The following is a 13,649-nucleotide window of genomic DNA, read 5'->3' as shown; positions in this document are numbered from 1 at the left end:
GGGCAAATCAGGCTGTGCGGCCCCGTGCAAGTCTGCAGCTCAGAGAGAAACAGGAAGTAGATGTCTTTTTTTTTATCAGGTCTTAGGGGACAAGTTGGGGATTCTTGCCAATGTGGTTATGAATTTAGGTGAAAAAGATCAAAAGGCTCGTTGAACAAGAGTGTCTCCTTAGGTCCCCGACACACACCAGGCTGCTGAGCTGAAATGTACCTTCTGCTGACCCTGGAGGTGCCAGCTTCATTGTATGAGTGCGTGGGTGGGTGCTGATGTAATCTAACTCGTTTGGGTTCAGCCCGGCAGCCTCAGGAGAGACAGAAGTGGTCCGAGGAGGCCAGTTTGTGCTCGGAGACCCCTGTGCTCTGCGGGCCACACCTAACCCTGGAGGGTAGCACTTCTCATCACTCACTGTTCTGGGCTCTTGCTCAGGCTGTCTGGGTCTAGATGAATGAGATTTGCATCGTTTTAATAAATATTAATAACCATTTTAATCTCAGTAAACCTTTTATATGAGACGTTCAAATCACTTTCCAGTCATCTCGGGCTCCCCACAAGAGCGGGTAATCATTTTGCAAAGCTGTGCTAACTCTTCAGCACCCCCCCCGGGTTCCATTAGGCTAGTTCTGTGTGACAGGGCACACGCCTGTGTGACAGGGCACACGTCTGGGGAGAAAGCTAACAAGGGCTGAGGGTGGGCAAGGGGTAGGTCACACTTGTCGGCCCACTTCTGTTCTCAAATATTGTGCTCCCGTCTCTTATTTTTAACTTATTTACCATCTGTGCTCTAGTGTATTTGTACTGGGAGGTTTAATAGTGTTTGTGATGATACTAGAAGCTCGCGTTAATTGTTTACCGTGGGCCAAGCAATGCGCTGTGTACCTTAAATGCCTTGTTTCATTCAGTCCTCCCACTACATTATTCAATAACCATCAAGAGGTTGCTTGTGCCAGGTCATATAACCAGTAAATCACATGACAGTATCCAGGTTCAAACTGAGGTTTGTTTGCTTCTAATCATCTTTGGCTCTCAGTAAGATAGCCTTATCGTTCACCTTCTTGTTAAAGCCAAAGTGGTTTGGAACAAATAGTATTCTACAATTTGAAACAAACTGCCTCAAGTAGACCCAGCTTTGGGAGGGCTAGGAGGGGTGGAAGAAAGAGATTGTGTGTGTGTGTGTGTGTGTGTGTGTGTGTGTGTGTGTGTGTGAGAGAGAGAGAGAGAGAGAGAGAGAGAGAGAGAGAGAGAGAGAGTGAAGAAAGGGATTACTTCAAAGAACCTAGTGAATTAGGAGCCTATAAAGTGAATTTTAAAATCCCTCTCCGTCCATAGGATCAGGCTGAATGAGCTTCACATTCATGAACCATTAGAGCTAGAAGGTATCTCAGGGATTACCTAGTTCAAGCTTTTTATTTTACACCTGGGGAAACTGAGGAACAGAGATGTGAAGTAATTCTTTCAGGCTTATCTTAATCATAAAGATTTGAAGTATTCCCTTAAAGACTTGTTTCTTCTTGCTTCTTGACACATTTTGAGGTACATACAGACCAAAGACTAATACGAAACAAGATATTTCATGATGATTTATCTCCTCACGTGTGAATCATCGCTTACTGGTGTTCTATGCATCAACTGTCTTAGCAGATACAAGTTCTCCAACACGTTCAGCTAAGCCCAAATGAAGTCAGCATGATCATTCTCCAGAGTCATCAGATTTTTCTGTTTCGCAATCCAAAATGTTCGTGTGCCCTTTTCGAGAGGACAGCCGTTCCCTCTAGTTTAAGACTCATGTCCTGTGTTGACGGTTTACGTCTCAAAAGGAATTCTCCTGTGGTAGATGGGAGTTAGCTGTCTATGTGTTTGCTCCATAACTGGACAGTGGGTGGCCCAAGGGGTTGTTTGCTGGAGGGACCTTGTATTTTCATCGTGTTCATCATGTCCTTGTGCCTTAGCACAAGCCCTGGCACAAAGTCTACACTTGTCACATGTTTGTTGAGTGAATGATATATGCGTGAATGTAAAGACCTGGAAATCTTTCTCATCAGTAGAGCATTGTAACAAGAGGCTCATCCTTAATGCTTATGGAATAACAGAACAGAGACACGGCAGGGCAGCCCAGGCCTAGGTGCAGACCTGAACAATCTCTAGACTGATAGTGTTAAAACATTCAAATGCCTTTTCAGGGTTACATTGCTCTATTCCAGTTTATCAGCCAGAAAACAGCCAGTGGTCCCTAAGGTGTCCCATACTAATCATCATTTTTAGGAGGAGGAATAGTCCTAAGGGGGCACTAAAGGGGAGCCCTAGGAATTCCTTTTAATTCTGTTTGGGGGAGGGGCTCTTTGGTATATTTTTAAAGTTAAATTGTATGTCTCCCCAAATACCATAATTTCAATACGATCCCCCTGTGAGAGCTCAAGCCACAGGTGAAGTTTTGGAGATTAATTCATGCATTCTTTTGCATTCAACATTTCTTGCCTATTGGACCACGTGCCCAAGAGATAAACATGAAAAAGGCACAGTCTCCTGCTCTTAAGGAGCCTGCAGCCTTGGGAGGAGGGATAAGAAAGAACACATGGGCGAACACGCAGTTACAGCAAAGCCAGGCTACGATAACTTGCTCTCAGGTCAGCCCCACTCTGTACTTCACTAGTTGTGTGACACTGAATGAGTTACTTAGCTTTTCAAGACCTTGTGTCATCAAATGTAAAATAGGGATCATAGGAACACCCATCATGCAAAGTTCTTGAGTGGATTAAATGAGATAATATAGGTACATATAAATGCTTAGCAGAGTATGTGGTATGTTTTTAAAAATATTAACTAAAGTAACAGTGGTTCTTATACTCCAGCTGTAAATACTTTAACGGAAATACGTGAGCAGAGGAAGGCACCTCACTGAAACAGGTTGGGACGGAAGGTAAATAACAACTACCTTCCCGCAGAACCAGAGAGATAGGTGTGAGTCGGTGGGCAGGTTATGTCCAAGATGGTTGGACTTGGCATAAGCAATGGTTGATCCCTCCCTTAAGTAGCTGGTGGGACAAGTCCAGAGGCTTGGAGGCATGTTGAAACCTCAGCTATGTAAGACAAGGCTTACACTTCCAACCAGCAGGACCAGAGAACACGAAAAAGGGCAGAGGGTGAAGAAGAGCAGGCGATGAAGGTGGTGGATCATAAAGAGCTTTACTTTACTTTGAAGCCCTTGCGGGTCACTGCAGAATTTTAACGAGAGGAGCGACGTCACGGAATTTTGGAAGGGTCACTCAGATGGTGGTAAAGACTAGAATAGCTCAGAGGAGACGAGACCAGAGGCGGGGGCTCCAGTCAGGAGGCCGTCTCAGTGATGCAGGTGAGAAATAACGAGAAATTGCACGAGGGCAGCAGCCATGGGGCCAAAGAGAGTGAAGAGATTTGAGGTGGTTTTAAGAAGAAAAGGGGTAGGACTTGGCGATTAATTGGATGTGAGGCGCAAGGGCAAGGAGCGGTCCGGGAAGACACCCAGATTTCGGGCTCGAGAGACTGGATGGGTGCAAGAGCGGGGAGAGCGGGAAAGATGCTGCACTCAGTTGGGACGTGTTGAGTTTGCGGTTCTTTATAGGACTTTCTGGGAGAAATGGCTGGCAGGCGTTTGGATGGGAAGGTCTGGCATGCAGAAGAAAGGTCAGGTATTAAAGTCATGGAGAGGATCCAAGAAATTCGTTCATGTGTTAAAAACACTTGACCTAAAGCCATCTACTGAATCCATTTTTGTGGTTGTTAAAGATGAGAACCTTAAAGACAGACTCTAGGGTTCTTCTGGAAGACCAGGTTTCAAGTTTATTAAAATAAATGACCCACTTTGATGAATAGAATAACTTCTGAGGTCTCTTATAATTCTAAAACTGTGATTCTTTTGTTCCAAAACATTGCTGTGGATCTGTAATCACCTATTGATGACAGTAAAAGACCTGTGGACTTAAAATTCTCTTTGTGGACGTGCAGCATATATACTTTTAAATAAGAGCCCATTATCTGTAAAGGCACATACAGCCCCAAACATGCAGTGACAGTGCTCATGAAAAGGAAACAGTCAAATAAAGACACTATATCTACATTTACCTACTCTGATCCCAGTTGGCTGCAAACAGCAGAAGAAGCTTTCTGCCACAGTGATCCCGGTTTTCCAGCACTCCAGGGAACCCATCGATGAGGGCCCTCTTAATGCCAGGATCATCAGCCTTGAAGTTTTTGAACATGTCCAGGTTTAGCTGGCGGTACTGGAAGTACTGGGCCAGGAGTCTAAAGGCATCTGCTTGGTGAAACTTCCTGGCTCGAAGAAATCTCAGGATGAAGGCATCATCTGTGCGTAAAAATCCAATGTCAGGCCTGGTGATGATCATGTCCCTGACTTGCTGAATATCCTGGTGTAAAACATCTGGGTTTTCATTCAGTTCTAGGCGAGCTTTCTCTATAGTCTCTGGGCTGAGTCCAGCCTGCAAATGGGTCATCTTGGCCAGATCTCCTTTCCAAGTGCTTAATTTCTGATGTTTGGGAAGAAAAGACACTGGTTCCATTCACATGATGGTCCTCTGAAATTGTGGCCCATTCAACAGTTTTTTTACTACCAAGCTGCCACTGAGACAAATTAGAGGGTCTTCTTTCTGTTCCTGGAAAGCAGTAGACATTCAGGTCCTATGTGGTGGCAGCCATCCCAAAGAGAAGCAAAACCAAGGCCATCGCTTACTGCAAAACAAATGCACACAAGAGAAACAAACAGAGATGATACAAAGAAAGTCTGGGTAAGTTAATTGGAGCTCAGAAAAGCAGTATATTATGCTGCAGATCTGATTAGAAGAATAAAGCGTATATTTTCTTTAAAAGAGGATATTTGGCATAATTTTATTATTGACAACTTCAGTGTGTAATATGCAAGTATTTGCAATACGTTTAGGAAGTTTTTAGTTACATTGACTAGTTAACATGATAGTGTATGGTCAGATTAGTAATAGATTGCTTTTTTATGAATTACCCAAGAAGAGAGAAAAATCCTCCTGTGTTACCGCCTGCTTTATGGGGCTATTCACAAGCCTCTTATCCAGAGACATTACGGCCTCCCATTAGCTTCTTTTCTCAAAACAGTTTCTTTCACAGAAATACACCCTCCCCCAGCTGTTTTTAAAGGCAGCCATTTGCAGCTTAACAATAAGAAGGGACTTTTAAAAGTCACGCTCTTTTCACCCCTCGGTACCTAATTACTCAAAACTAAACGCAGTGAACTGGAGCAGGGAGGGAAGGACAGGCTTATGGCTGGAAGCTTGACCTTCAGTAATCAAATTCAACAGCAGTGAGAAAGGGTCTCATGTGCGGACGTTTACAAGTGGCTTTACTATTCTGCTAAAGGCAAATGGACTTGAGGACCTCCCTGGCGGCACAGTGGTTAAGAATCCGCCTGGCCAATGCAGGGGACACGGGTTCGAGCCCTGGCCCGGGAAGATCCCACATGCCGTGGAGCAGCTAAGCCCGTGCGCCACAGCTACTGAGCCCATGTGCCACAACTACTGAAGCCCGTGTGCCTAGAGCCTGTGCTCCACAACAAGAAGAGCCACGACAATGAGAAGCCCGTGCACCGCAACCAAGACCCAACACAGCCAAAAATATAAATAAATACATTTTTTTTTTAAAAAAAGGCAAAAGGGGACTTGAAACTCTCGGTTGTCTTCCTACCTAACCTAATATCCATATGGACTTAAAAGTCATTTTTTCGTATAACTTTTCTGTTGTCCTGAGATATTATTTTACTTATGATAATGATGGTTTTTTTGTCTGTTTTGTTTTTCCCTTGGTGAAATTTTATTTATTTATTTTAATTTATTTTTTTATTGAAGTATGGTTGAATTATAATGTAGCGGTAATTACTACTGTACAGCAAAGTGACTCCATCATATCATGAATATATACGTAGTCTTTTTCATATTCTTTCTCATTGTGGTACATCACAGGATACTGAGTATAGTTCCCTGTGCTCTGCAGTAGGACCTTGTTGTTTTTCCATGCTATATATACCAGTTTGCATCTGCTCATCCCACACTCCCGATCCAACCCTCAGCCACCCTCCTCCCCCTTGGCAATCACCCGTTTATCCTCTATGTCCCTGATTCTGTTTGTTTCAAAGATAGGTTCATTTGTGTCATATTTTAGATTCCACATGTAAGTGATATCATATGGTATTTGCCTTTCTCTTTCTGACTTGCAATCCCAATCCTGGGCATATATCCAGACAAAACTATAATTCAAAAAGGTACATGCACCCCTATGTTCACAGCAGCACTACTCACAATAGCCAAGACATGGAAACAACCTAAATGTCCACCGACAAATGAACGGATAAGGAAGATGTGGTACATGTATACAATGGAATATTACTCAGCCATAGAAAAGAATGAAGTAATGCCATTTGCAGCAACATGGATGCAACTAGAGATGATCATACTAAATGATTGTTTTAATCCCCTTGGATTTTTCTATCTAAATGGTATACAGACAAATGCTCATATTGTTTGCGTCTTTCTCATTTTAAATGTAAGTGTTTAAGTTCTCTCAGACATTGGTTTGGTCTAACTTAGAAGTTCTAAAAATCAGAACATATTAGGTGTAAAAAAAACTTGCAGGCGTGCATTTTTTCCCTAGCTTTCCTAGATCAAACAGTATATGGAATAAGAGGCAGAATATTTACTTCCAACCTAATTATTAATGCCATATCATACAAAATAATTTTAAAGACAAAAATGGTTCTTTTTACTTAACTTAGGACTAGCAGTAATTTCTTCAGGGAGACCATCACCTCACACATTTCCGCTTTGTATTGCCTTTGCGATATGGAGGAGATGAAGATCAGTTCGGATAACTAGTATTCAGTTTCAAGAATGAATACAGAATAGTGAAAATTTGTACTTACAAGATGCTGGCCTTGTAAACTAATTTGTAAGGAAGTAGCATTTAGCTCTGTAATGTGCGAAAGTGAGAAGTGTAACAGAGTCTTGATTCTCACTGATTCTCAAGGACTTAGAATAGTAAAGGAAAACAGTGCTGTGCACTAGTCCCAGGATTGGAAGAATCTTTAAAATCCGTCTAGTTCGACATCCACCTGACTGTAAAATTCCCTCTCCGTTAGCCTCGCCACACCCCTTCAGAAGTCACCTCCACGCCCACTGCGGTCTACCTTGGATTGCTCTCGCCAGCCAGTGACCAGGATGATCGTATAATGTATTATCCACATTTAGACACCAGGGGTCACTAATAACAACAACGCTCCACAACAGGCATAAATGGGGACGTGTCCAAGCAAACCCAGACACATGATCAGTCTGCTAGTGACTGACCTTTCTGTTGCTACCTCCAGTAGACCAATTTTTTTTTTTTTTTTTTTTTTGTGATATGCGGGCCTCTCACTGTTGTGGCCTCTCCCGTTGCGAAGCACAGGCTCCGGACGCGCAGGCGCAGCGGCCACGGCTCACGGGCCCACCCGCTCCGCGGCATGTGGGATCTTCCCGGACCAGGGCACGAACCCGTGTGCCCCGCATCGGCAGGCGGATTCTCAACCACTGCGCCACCAGGGAAGCCCTAGTAGACCAATTTTGGTAACCTCTTCCGGGCGGCCCCACCAGCCTTTGATGTTGATGACGTCATTCCTCTGAAAACTCTCCCATTTCCCCACTCTCTTCTGTGATTCCGTGTGCCCTGTTTTTCTCCTAACCTCTGTCCATCCCTGCTCCGTCTCCTGTGCTCACCACGCCCATATGCTATTTCCCAGGATCCAGCCGTGACCTACCCGCCTGCGGGTGGATAACTTCAGTCCGCAGCCCTCTCCCCTGACCTTCAGGCTTTCACTTGCGCATTCCAGCCGCTGGCTGATCACCCCCACTCAGCTGTCCCCCAGCCACCCCAGATTCAGTGTGCTCAAAACCGAACGAGTCACAGCTCCTCATCCTGGATCTGCACATCCACCTCCGTCTCTCACTGACTGACATCATCTCTGTATAGGTTCCCACGCTGCAAGCCTGCGAGTCAACTATTATTCCACCTTCTCCCTTACCGCCCACACCCAGGCAATCACTTCCATAATATTTCTTAAATCTTCCCTGTTCTTTCCATCCATTGTCACTGTCTCTGTTTAGACCGCGTCTCCGCTCATCTGTTTATTAGCTCTGCAACATTCTCCCTATGGTGCCCTTGCGGCCAACCTTGCCCTTCTCTTGTCCATTCTCTGTCCTACAACTGAAATCTGCTCACGTCACTCCTTGATTGGCAGCGATCGGTAGCTTCCAGTTGTCCTAGGATGAAATATAAAACTCTGTGACGGGCTTCCCTGGTGGCGCAGTGGTTGAGAATCCGCCTGCGGATGCAGGAGACACGGGTTCGTGCCCTGGTCCGGGAAGATCCCACATGCCGCGGAGCCTGTGCGTCCGGAGCCTGTGCTCCGCAACGGGAGAGGCCACAACAGTGAGAGGCCCGCGTACCGCAAAAAAAAAAAAAAAAAAACTCTGTGACATGGTTTCCAAGACTCTTCATCATCTGGTCCCTATCTGTCTCTCCAGATTCACCCTCCAGCCGTGCAGCCACACCGAGACACTTGTAGTTTCTTCTCTCTTCTCTGGGCTTGGCAAAAGATGCTCCCTCTGTCTAGGAAAACCACTGATTAACTCCTCTTTCCCCTTCAGGAGTCATCTTGGAGATCATTTTCTCCGAACCCTCCCTCACCTTCGGAGGTCACAGGTAGCCCGCCAGCCCTGAGCACACCACGTTTCATCGCCGCGTTCCGCTCTCCCTTCTCACTCTGAACTCCTTGCGCAGAATCTCATTAGTTAACCTGGATCTTACTCACCTGTGTGCCCCCAGCACGGCGCCCGGCGCACAGAGGGGCCGTGCCGCGGGCAGAGCCTCTGGGCTGTGTTCACTGCCTGTTCTCAGTGCCTGGAGCCGCGCCTACGCTGAGTAGGTGCCGCATATCTACGTACATATAGAACCACGTACTAGAGTAGTCAAGATGTATTTTTAACGAATAAGCGGTTTCCCCTTCTGTTTGGGTACCTCCAGGACTGTTTTTCCTTAAACGAGGGTGTGGCAGCTGCCTTTTAATTTCCTTCCTCATCTACAAAGTACTTTTTTCCTAGAAGAAGTTAGCCTAGGCACGCTGCACTTCAGATCATTGCCTCTTTGAAGCGTGCCGGGTGATACGCATGGTTCCAGCCATGCTGCAGCGTGCTCAGAGCACGAGGCACAATAGCCAGGGCTCGTCCCTGGCCGAATATTTAAAGCTGCTGGGAGCAAGTTACTTATCTTGCAGTTCAGGGAACTCAACATTGTTTCCAAGATAAATTACTATGAGTTCGAGGGGAGAGTTGAGGTTGCATTTTTCACGGCCCACTTCCACACATGGTTATGCCTCCAATCTATAACCACTGACATAAATTTGTTTCAATCTATATCTTCGTTCTGTGCTCAGCATATAGTGGAAGCTGCTGGGGAGAATACCCAAGCCAGGCTCACTGGGTTTCATACTTAGGATGAAATAGACATTTTCCATTAAAAGGAAACCCTTCATTTCAGAAGTCTGAATAAACTGCTACTAAAAATAACAGCTTCAATTGATAAGATTTAAGGCACCAGAAATGCTATGCTATACAAGAATGTTCTCCAGATGTAGCATTTTCAATTGCAATTTTTTTTTTGTTCACATGAAGGATTTGGTTCTCATTCAACTTTTCTGACTTGGTCAAACAAGTATAAAGGATACATTGGACTAGGTATCACCTGAAGAAGTAGGAGCGGTTTCTGTCCTGGTGGTAATAAGAATTGCTTCAATTTATTATGTATTATAACTGTGTTTATTATGTCCCAGGCGCTTGCATACTCTCTTTTGTATACAGTATATTATTTAATCCTTAGAACAACTATATGAGATGAGTATATTATTGTCTCCATTTTTCTGTTGAGGAAACAGGCACAGGAGATGGTAAATGACTTTCCCTAGGTTATGCAGTTACCAAGAGTCAGAAATGGGTTTAAGCTTAAGTAATATTTCTGCTGTCCCATGTCCTTTATGACTGTGCTATTCCATCCTTATATGTAGCAGAGAGGTTCTAGTATTTACCACTTAAGACCTATGCGACCTTCAGCCAGTTACCATCCCTGGCAGAACCTCACTCTCCTTCCCTACAGTTCCTTCCAGATTCACTATTCTCTAAGCCTAAATGTGCCTAAGGGGTTAACAGACATTTTTAGGTGGCCTCACACCATACCTTACAAATGTCCAGTTACCATCTTGTCCTCATATTTCCTCAGCGGATGACTGGAACTATTTTAAATCTACCTATCTATGACTTTCCCGGCTGTCATTGATTTTTGCTCTGCCTTTACGTATTTTCCTATGGCTAAAATGACAAATCAGAGGCCCTGCCATTCTATTTGAAGGACTGATATTTTGGCGCGCCTCGTAGAGTTCCAAGCATAGCCTGGGCGTTGAAATGTGCTTGATAACCCCAAAGGGCACTGTAGGTCCATTCCCGTGAGCCTCGGAAACTCTTCTTCCTCTGCTGGTTGGGTCCAAAACGATTATTTATTTAGCGATTGTTTCAAATACACGAAGAGTAACTCACTACACTCTCTGGGGAGCCCAGGGTAGAAGCTTACTTCCATTTCTAATCCATGCTTTTTCTAATGAACTAGAAATTTAGGTAGTGCTATTTTTGTATGAGGGGGAGGAAAGAAGAGTCTCCATATCATGATATGTGAAATCATGGCATCCATAGATTCCAGATTCATACTTCATCTCAAATTTCCATTAGAAGAAAATACATGTTTGTGTATTTCCTCATATGGAATTCAATCTTTTTTTAAAAAAATTATTTATTTATTTATGGCTGCGTTGGGTCGTCGTTTCTGTGCGAGGGCTTTTCTCTAGTTGCGGCGAGCGGGGGCCACTCTTCATCGCGGTGCGCGGGCCTCTCACTGTCGCGGCCTCTCTTGTTGCAGAGCACAGGCTTCAGACGCGCAGGCTCAGTAATTGTGGCTCACGGGCCCAGTTGCTCCGCGGCACGTGGGATCTTCCCAGACCAGGGCTCGAACCCGTGTCCCCTGCATGGCAGGCGGATTCTCAACCACTGCGCCACCAGGGAAGCCCATAAGTAATTCAATCTTAAGAAAGTGTATTTGCACACGCACACTTATAAACACATACCCTAGTCTTTATGAACCAAGAAGTCTAGGTGGAAAAATCATTTCAGAAAGTATAATAATTCAAATGAAATCTGTTTTGGTTATTTTATAATCTATTATTCTCATTTATTTCATTATCCTTAGAAACACACGTTAAATATAGGATAACAATCAGAATAATAATAACCATGTCTTATCTACAAATATGTACATATGTGTATTATTATTTCAAAGCATTTTACATCAATTCTCTTTTTTCATCATTACAATGATTCTGCAATCGGTAGAATAAAGATAATTCCCTGGGAAATGCTGAGAATCATGTGAAATAATGTGGGTTAAAGTGCTTTGAAAATGAAAAGCTCCAGTTTACATTTACTGTAATGTTCTTGTTGATATCATACTTCTCTTGTCTCCAGGTAGATAAATGGATGTTGAAGCCTAGAACAGCTAAGCACCAGGCATTAAGTCAGATAATGAGCTAGTGTTAAAAGTGAGGGGAAAAAACAGACAAGTATTTGTGACTACTTGTTTCGTGCCTCGGGCTTTGGTATTATATAGTCTAATCTCCACACCAACCTTTAAAGCTAGGTTATTACTTATTAGATACAAGGATAAATCAGAGATTTAGGTAGATTAAGTATAGCTGGAAGAACAAAGATTCATACCCAAACCTGCCTGACTCAAAGCCTGTGTTCTGTCCACTGCCCTACCCGGCCTCTCAGAATAGGTGCTTTCCCTTTACCAGCCTGGGTATCAGTGCTCTCAGACTCACTCACACAGCAAGCACAGACCTACACCCCATCAATCCTAAGCAAGAACATTTAAGAGATGTAAAGTTGGCCAAATTTGGGAGGAAAGAGTATATTGTTGTCATGACCAGAAAGATGAAATCTATAAATCCTAAATATTGTTTGCAACACAAGAACATCAATAACTAATGAACAAATACCTCAAATAGTTACTGCTTCTCAATGTTCTTGATAATACAAAGAACAGTTTTAAATACACATAAGTTTAAACTAATACAAATACAAAATGAGAAACTATACCTATATTTGTTTCATGGGTTTCTTTTTTAAGAAAAAGATGAAGAATGAATCTCAGTGATAAAACTTTCCACATGAAAGTCTAATCAACGACCTCAGCCATCAGTAAGTGTGAAAGATGTGTTTCAGAATTTTAAATGTATATTGAATTAGGTTAACCCTTATGGCTCTTCACCTTTCTAAAATCTCACTTCTAATTTTTTAACTGAATATGTATTTCCCCCTAGGAGTGCTGAAAGGGATTTTTACACTGAATGAAATAAAAAATAGTTGCTGCTCATATATCCAAACCAAAATCAAAAGTCACAGTGAGCAAAAATCTTTTTTTAAGTACAGTTCTATTTGAAAGCTTTCCTGAAAGATGATATGCTCCCTTACTGCCAGTGGAGCCTATATTTAAATCTCAGAGGTCGGTTGATTACAATATTCTATGGTGCTGACCAGAAAGGAATCTTATTTCCAAGTAATGAATGTGAGATTGACCATTAGGGTTTGTAGGACTTCCCTGCGTAAGCACCGGCCAGGGAACATAAGCCTTGTGAGTAACAAATTGAACCCCAATCCACTGACTTGCTATCAACCATTAGCCAACTTGTAGATACGAGCTCTATATCCAGGGCAGGGAGAGTAGTCTAGAAGGATAAAGGGGAGACCTTTAATCACCTGCAAGTGTAGCGTGGCCGGAAGTTAGCCAGCCCCTGGCTCATGGTCACCTTTCTGTTGCCTGTAGCTCAGTAGCAGCCCAGGGCTTGCCCTTGCCACAAAAACATTCGTCGTATAGACTCCCTTGGCTCCCTTTAAATAGCAACTAAACACACCGTCATCTGCCCCCATCTGTTCTTGCTCTTAAGAAAGATTAAAAGTCAATTGGAATGAGTTCTATCACAGTAGAGACACTGAGAGTTTCTACCCAAAATAGATGCCAGATCAGAATTAATAGGCTGGGACCCAGATGAAGTGAATTTCTTGACAAAGGATTGTGTCCTGTTCCAGGACAATCTATAAAATGTTTGTCCTTTTAGTTTGCTTCGGGGCAAATAATACAAGGAGTTGAAGGGAAAGACAACTTGTAAGGAAGGCATGGGATTTTTTTGGCCTCCTAACTGTGTTAGGTAGAAAAGTTTGTAGTTGAAGCAGTGGTTACGTTACACTTCACTGTATTTTCAAGAAAGGAAGTCTATAGGGGAAACATTATTGAGACATAGAAAATTAAACTGGAATGTTTTTCTGTGTCATTAAACTATCCCCATAAGAAGTCACTGGCAGTCAGTGCCCCAATTTATATGACAGATTCACTGTGCTTCTTCGGAGTATCAATGAGAAGGGAAGGAAAACAAAACCACTTGGAAGAAGGTATTTCTCTCCGACTCTTTCTGAGGAGGAGGAAGCGGAGGAATGTAAGAAAGGCAG

General features: G+C 43.4%; 1 protein-coding gene and 1 long non-coding RNA gene across 4 annotated transcripts in view; one reads left to right on the top strand and one right to left on the bottom strand.

Moving 5' to 3' along the window:
- CLVS1 (clavesin 1) overlaps positions 1–13,649 on the bottom strand; it is a 240,996-nt gene that overhangs the window by 142,613 nt on the left and 84,734 nt on the right. For all 3 annotated transcript variants that reach the window (XM_067017992.1, XM_067017991.1, XM_059043116.2), the window contains one exon: positions 4,096–4,719. In XM_067017992.1, coding sequence (XP_066874093.1) covers positions 4,096–4,550 — 455 coding nt within the window. In that variant the 5' untranslated portion in view covers positions 4,551–4,719. The remainder of the gene's footprint in view (positions 1–4,095; positions 4,720–13,649) is intronic.
- Positions 1–13,649, top strand: part of LOC136792943 (uncharacterized) — a 137,578-nt gene that overhangs the window by 80,931 nt on the left and 42,998 nt on the right. The window lies entirely within an intron of this gene.

Source organism: Kogia breviceps, chromosome 17, assembly GCF_026419965.1.
Source record: "Kogia breviceps isolate mKogBre1 chromosome 17, mKogBre1 haplotype 1, whole genome shotgun sequence".
In the NCBI taxonomy this organism is placed as follows: Eukaryota; Metazoa; Chordata; class Mammalia; order Artiodactyla; family Physeteridae; genus Kogia; species Kogia breviceps.
Note: the sequence above shows the minus strand (reverse complement) of the source record. Positions and strands in the feature narration are given on the sequence as shown.